General features: G+C 43.5%; 1 protein-coding gene across 1 annotated transcript in view; it reads right to left on the bottom strand.

Moving 5' to 3' along the window:
• The window catches only part of LOC103521643 (neprilysin-2-like), a gene marked incomplete at its 3' end in the record, with an annotated part of 11,735 nt that extends 4,236 nt beyond the window's left edge, over window positions 1–7,499 (bottom strand). The window contains exons 1-2 of the mRNA XM_008486755.3: window positions 6,848–7,499; window positions 5,806–6,015 (exon numbers count right to left, since the gene is read on the bottom strand). Of these exons, the coding sequence (XP_008484977.3) occupies window positions 5,806–6,015; window positions 6,848–7,115 (478 nt within the window). The remainder of the gene's footprint in view (window positions 1–5,805; window positions 6,016–6,847) is intronic.
• Between the last annotated feature and the right edge of the window lie 42 nt (window positions 7,500–7,541).

Here is a 7,541-nt window from a genome sequence, read left to right on the forward strand (position 1 = left end):
AGCGCCTTGACCACTACACCACCGAGGTAGGTAGCGCCTTGACCACTACACCACCGAGGTAGGTAGCGCCTTGACCACTACACCACCGAGGTAGGTAGCGCCTTGACCACTACACCACCGAGGTAGGTAGCGCCTTGACCACTACACCACCGAGGTAGGTAGCGCCTTGACCACTACACCACCGAGGTAGGTAGCGCCTTGACCACTACACCACCGAGGTAGGTAGCGCCTTGACCACTACACCACCGAGGTAGGTAGCGCCTTGACCACTACACCACCGAGGTAGGTAGCGCCTTGACCACTACACCACCGAGGTAGGTAGCGCCTTGACCACTACACCACCGAGGTAGGTATTCCATACCTCGGCTGGGATTGAACCCACGCCCTCCTGTTTACCAGGCGAGCGCCTTGACCACTACACCACCGAGGTAGGTGGTGTAGTGTGAATAAAGAAAAGACAGCCAGAAAGCTTGTTTTGACCCTCTCCTATCCTGTCCTTCAATTTCAGGACGCTAGGACCTGAGCAGTTACAGTTCCCTCTGTCAAACCCCTTTATTTATCAGCTCGAACGACTGTCCATAACGACTGCATTGTTAAATCGCTCAAGAGAGAGAGAGAGAGAGCTACTTAAGAGATAATAAGGTCACATGGTTGATTTAAGTACCAAAAATAATTGGAACTCTCTCTTTCAAGTCTCTCATTATTGAAAAGGTCACCCAACATCTCACAAGTCACCGACCAAGGCGGTCGTTTCTTAACCTCGACGACACTCTTTTCGACTCACCTGACTTATCATCTGGAATCACAGTCTCCTCCAGGAAGCGTCCACACGTAAACCGATAGAAGTCCTGACACGGGTCCACCGACTGGTTCATGTTGCTCAGCAGCTTGGAAGCAGTGTGGATGCAGCCTTCAGAGTAGCAGATCTTCGGAGAGTAGGCGGTGGAAGATTGAGGCTTCCGGATGGCTTTGGACTCGTCGGCGAGGCTGTCCGTCTCGGAGGGTTCTTGAGGAAGATCTGTGAAAGATAATAAAGATGGGTGTTTCATGGCTTTTTTTATTTCGTAGCAACCCAAACAGCACCCATTCACGTATAAAGCGCGCTTTACAATTTCGGCATTCCAAAGTGGGCATTAATGAACCAACTTCTTCATTGGACTTGTGTGGTCTGCCTTGTTTTAAGGCGGATTTTTCGAGTTTACCTATACGTAATATCTCATATTTAACGTAATTAGGGGGTATACCCATTGGTAGGTATACCCCACTAAGAAAACTTGACAACTTTGTTGATTGTTTGTACACACCTCTTTAATACAAGCGACGCCGATTTTAATATCAAGCTACGATTAAATGAACAAATCTACCTACTTCGACTAGATACATAAGTTTCCAATGTTTTCCACCATAAACAAAATATTTAAAGTAGCATTTTCCTCATCAGATCTGGGAGGAGAGTGTGCCTCTTCACTAACATCTGATCCCATAATACATAAATTATTATGTCTCATCAGATGGGCGATAAGAGACACAATACTTCCCATTTAGGTGGTGGGCCAATACAGAACACCAGAATGTAACCAGTTGATGAGTTGAAATAATTATATGCCATCGAACTACAAGTGCAATTTTTGTCGATGGTGGACATTGAATCCAGGATCTTGTGTATGAGAAGATCGTTACCACTTGGTTTAGTATTATTTTGCGTGTGAATAATACAATGGGGAAACATAAATACTAAGAACTATCAGCTGTACCAATGCATTCCAAGGGGTAATTACGGTCCTCGCGTGTTCTTCCGTCTTTTTTCTGTGTACTATTACTGTCTACCGCGGCTGTTCTACTACCTAACCTCTTCTGGGCTTTCAAGATAGCAACGAGTGTCCATGCAGTAATTAGCGTAATTACTGTGTTGCCTCATAGTTGACTGATAGATATAAAGAATTGTCTTGGATCTGTAGCAGATATGTAGATTTATTATGTAGCTGTAACGTAACAGGGGCGCCGTAACAGGGGAGCCCTTCGAGGGTCACGAACCAAAGTCAAAGAGGGTCGCGTCACAAAGTTAAAAGATCAAATTTCTTACTCTAATAAGTGAAAGTCAGTGACACTATAGGTAAAAAGAAGAAGAAGAAGAAGAAGCTAAATCCAGTTGTAAGATTGAACCCTACCAACAACATCAAACAAACAGCGATCTCAAGATTCTCAAGCGCACAAAATAAGGGGATCTCGCTTTCTCCCTTATCTTGGGCATAGTTTCAACTTACCTTCCAAGACAGGTCATCCTCCAAGATGTTTCAAGATAGATTTCATATATGGTCCAACCCCTGCAGTTCAATCTGGGTCTTGTTTATGCAAACTTTGTACAAATTTTCAGCCAATTCTACCTTTTAGTAAGTTCGCCCCGAACGGGAATCGAACCAGCGGCCTAGCGTCTTAAATTCTAGCTTTTTAAAAAACTTAGGGTTTACTAATTATTTAAATGTTATAAAACCGTATTACCAATCAAATAAATATACAAGACCTTATTTAGACTGCGGGGGTAAAGGGACTTTTCAGTCCTATCCCAGCAGGATAAACAAGGTTTATTCTATTCTATTCTTACCTTCCAGGCCAGCCGCCAGCCTCCGAGGTATTCCAGAATGGATTCCATAGGATTGAACACCTACAGTTCAATCTGAGAGCTGTCTTTGGGTTAAAAAGGCGCGACTCCTGCAGAACCCTGCTCAAAAGGACAATAACAAAGCGATCTACATGCAGCATCTTTTCAACTTACCTTCCAGGACAGGACAGCCTCCGAGGTATTTCAGAATGAATTTCATAGGATTGAACACCTGCAGTTCAATCTGAGAGCTGTCTTTAGGTTCAAAAGGCGCGACTCCTGCAGAACCCTGCTCAAAAGGACAATAACAAAGCGATCTACATGCAGCATCTTTTCAACTTACCTTCCAGGGCAGGCCAGCCTCATAGGTATTCCAGAATGGATTCCATAGGATTGAACACCTGCAGTTCAATCTGAGAGCTGTCTTTAGGTTCAAAAGGCGCGACTCCTGCAGAACCCTGCTCAAAAGGACAAAACCATAGCAGTTACAGTTCCCTCTGTCAAACCTCTTAAAAAAAACCATTTTTTTTACATTTAGGTAAGTTTGTAGAAATTCCAAAAAGCTTAGCGGGCCACAAAAATGGTCTGACGGGCCACTAGTTGGAAACCCCTGGAAATGTGATTACACATTACCAAACCTAGAGAGTCAAAGAGCATTCATAAGAACAATGAGTTGTTTTATCAATGAAACTAATGAAGTATGAAAGCCAGCGGCGAATCGGCGATAGCAGAATGAATGAACCGCTAGGTCCCAATGGATTATTATTTTATCATTAGGTACCTATTATTATTTTCTTAAAGAGGTTTGACAGAGGGAACTGTAACTGCTAAGGTCTTATCGTCCCGAAATCGAAGAGAGAAGGAGGACGGGATAGGAGAAAGTCAGCCGTTCCGAGAACGAACATTATCTGTTCAGGATAAAATCCGCCTCGGGTGGAAATTACACCCAAGCCTTGGGTGGGCTTTTTGTGTTTGGAGCTAAGCTGATCAAACCTCTCTGAACTTTCTTTTGGCACCCACTTAAAAATCAGCTGGTCCGAAAGTTCATCTAACGTTTCTAGAGACCGGATTTAGAGGTACAAGACAGGATTTAGAGATTAAGGTTTTAAGGTACAAGATAGAAGACAGGATTTAGAGATCCAGTTTAGAGCTCAAGTCCAAATCTCTTTCCTCAGGTCAATCTGAATATGGGTTTTATTTCGTAGGAACCCAAACAGCACACATTCACGTACATATAAAGCGCGCTTTACAATTTCGGCATTCCAAAGTGGGCATTAATGAACATTGGACTTGTGTGGTCTGTGAAGTAGCATTTTCCTCATCAGATCTGGGAGGAGAGTGTGCCTCTTCACTAACATCTGATCCCATAATACATAAATTATTATGTCTCATATGGAGCAAAGCTGATCAAACCTCTTTGAACTTTCTTTCGGCACCCACTCAAAAATCAGCTGGTCCGAAAGTTCATCTAACGTTTCTAGAGACCGAATTTAGAGGTACAAGACAGGATTTAGAGATTAAGGTACAAGATAGAAGACAGGATTTAGAGATCCAGTTTAGAGCTCAAGTCCAAATCTCTTTCCTCAGGTCAATCTGAATATGGGTTAACACGAAAAAAGGTGGAGAAGAAGAAAGAGCAATGCCCATTCCAGAAACAATAGATCAGTTGTTAACAAATCGACGAGACGAGATCATTTAAATAAGAAGACAAAGTACTTACACTGTGTCCGAAAAATCCTTGACCCGGTATAATCGTACAGAAAGAACTGGGCTTGACAGAACGAACGGCGTGAGATTTAACTTCTAACGAGAAAAAAGAAAAGAGGAGAGGATAGGAGAAAGCCAGCCGTTCCGAGAACGAACATTTAGTGTGTATAAAGGTCGCCCCGGGCGGTATTCAATAGATCAGTTGCGTTTACTTGGGTGATGTTTCAAAGTCATAGAGCAGGAAAAATGAGGACCAACGGAATTTTTCTTTTTCTTCTACGACTTCTAGATACCGAGATAAATCGATTTAAAAAATACCGGTAAATCGTGAACTTTGACGTCACGGCATACGCTCCCGTAGGCGATGACGTCAAAATTCATGACTCCCGCTTCGTTTGTTTGTGCGCAAGCGTTTCTGCGCATTTTTACGTGAAATCTGACGTCACAACTCTTCGAACTTTTTCATTAGAACGGCAATTAAAAATTAAATTTTCGACCTTTCAAAGTTACTTTTTCCGAGTTTTGACCTCAGATTTGAATTTTTCACAACTTTGTACGTAGGAATCGACCTTTTATTAATAATATTTTCCCAATTGCAACTGCTCCATTTGCGAGCTCAACTTTAACGTGAAGAGAGAAAGAGGAGAAAGCCAGCCGTTCCGAGAACGAACCTTATCTTTGGATAAAGTTCGTCCCCGGAGTTAATCAATTCCCGACCTAGCACTTACAAGTCGGGCTACCTTTCAAGGTAACTAGGCTGGCACACCTATCGTTCACTAAGTACAATATAGATGACCAAACCTATCTCTAGATTACTCTTGTACCATTACTTAGAGCAGCGGTCTCAACCTTTTTTCGCCCGCGTACCCCTTGGGTGCCCGGGTTTAATCTCACGTACCCCCGCCACCATCATAATGAGTAGCATCTTTTCAACTTACCTTCCAGGACAGGCCAGCCTCCGAGGTATTCCAGAATGGATTTCATAGGATTGAACACCTGCAGTTCAATCTGAGAGCTGTCTTTAGGTTAAAAAGGCGCGACTCCTGCAGAACCCTGTTCAAAAGGACAATAACAAAGCGATCTACATGCAGCATCTTTTCAACTTACCTTCCAGGACAGGCCAGCCTCCGAGGTATTCCAGAATGGATTCCATAGGATTGAACACCTGCAGTTCAATATTATGGGAAAACTTTGAACTACATCTTTCTGACTCCCCGTGAATTCACGTGACGTGATGGTAGTGTGTTTCTACCTTAACCAGAGACAGAGGCATCAGAGGGTCTCTATCATTTTCGAATTTTCATAGGTTTATTTTATCAGGCGACTACGTGCTACTAAAACTCGCGCGACTGCGCTTATGTGGGACGGGCCTAAAGGTCTTTACACTTTAACAGACTGGTCATTAGAGACGTTAAGCTCTGTTGTTCGTTAACCGCCGATATGGAGTGTTGGGTGTAGAATTATTATTATTATTTTATTATTTCATCTTTTCAACTTACCTTCCAGGACAGGCCAGCCCCCGAGATGTTTCAAGATGGATTTCATATGGTCCAGTCCCTGCAGCTCAATCTGAGTCTTATTCATGCAAACCTTGTACAGATTCTTTGCTAGTCGGAACGGTTTGATGTCGGAGTCTTTGGCAGGCTCCTCAATGATCGTACGGAGTTGAACTTCCAACTGATCGCTTATGACACTGAAGGACGATTGACCTGGGAAAGAGAATTGTAAATGTAAATGCAGTTTGCATTTATATGTCATAGCTACTCATTTTCCTCACGAGGCTGAGTGGGCCCCGCAACAGCCAGTCACGGAATCAATCTGACTGGGAAAGAGAATTGAATTGAATTGAGATTGTTGTTGGTGGTGGTGTTCGGTGTTGCTTTAGTGGCTTCAGCTGTAACCGGATGATGATGGGAAAATAAAAGACAGCCAGAAAGCTTGTTTTGACCCTCTCCTATCCTGTCCTTCAATTTCAGGACGCTAGGACCTGAGCAGTTACAGTTCCCTCGGCTATGTGCATTTATATGTCATAGCTACTCATTTTCCTCACGAGGCTGAGTGAGCCCCGCAACAGCCAGTCACGGAATCAATCATTTGCATGATACAAAATTTCTTGACCCCGCCGGGAATCGAACCCGTGTCTCCCGCGTGCAAGTGGCTTCAGCTGTAACCGGATGATGATGGGAAAATAAAGAAAAGACAGCCAGAAAGCTTGTTTTGACCCTCTCCTATCCTGTCCTTCAATTTCAGGACGCTAGGACCTGAGCAGTTACAGTTCCCTCTGTCAAACCCCTTTATTTATCAGCTCGAACGACTGTCCATAAGCATTGTTAAATCGCTCAAGAGAGAGAGAAAGAGAGAGAGAGAGAGAGAGAGAGAGCTATTTAAGAGATAATAAGGTCACATGGTTGATTTAAGTACCAAAAACAATTGGAACTCTCTCTTTCAAGTCTCTCATTATTGAAAAGGTCACCCAACATCTCACAAGTCACCGACCAAGGCGGTCGTTTCTTAACCTCGACGACACTCTTTTCGACTCACCTGACTTATCATCTGGAATCACAGTCTCCTCCAGGAAGCGTCCACACGTAAACCGATAGAAGTCCTGACACGGGTCCACCGACTGGTTCATGTTGCTCAGCAGCTTGGAAGCAGTGTGGATGCAGCCTTCAGAGTAGCAGATCTTCGGAGAGTAGGCGGTGGAAGATTGAGGCTTCCGGATGGCTTTGGACTCGTCGGCCAGGCTGTCCGTGGTCTCTGAGGGTTCTTGAGGAAGATCTGTGAAAGGTAATAAAGATGGGTGTTTCATGGCTTTTTTTTTTTATTTCGTAGCAACCCAAACAGTACACATTCACGTATAAAGCGCGCTTTACAATTTCGGCATTCCAAAGTGGGCATTAATGAACCAACTTCTTCATTGGACTTGTGTGGTCTGCGAAGTAGCATTTTCCTCATCAGATCTGGGAGGAGAGTGTGCCTCCTCACTAACATCTGATCCCATAATACATAAATTATTATGTCTCATGTCTCATCAGATGGGCGATAAGAGACACAATACTTCCCATTTAGGTGGTGGGCCAATACAGATTACCAGAATGTAACCAGTTGATGAGTTGAAATAATTATATGCCATCGAAATACAAGTGCAATTTTTGTCGATGGTGGACATTGAATCCAGGATCTTGTGTATGAGAAGATCGTTACCACTTGGTTTAGTATTATTTTGAAAAAGAAG

This window comes from Diaphorina citri, unplaced genomic scaffold (assembly GCF_000475195.1).
Source record: "Diaphorina citri unplaced genomic scaffold, Diaci psyllid genome assembly version 1.1 scaffold5641, whole genome shotgun sequence".
In the NCBI taxonomy this organism is placed as follows: Eukaryota; Metazoa; Arthropoda; class Insecta; order Hemiptera; family Psyllidae; genus Diaphorina; species Diaphorina citri.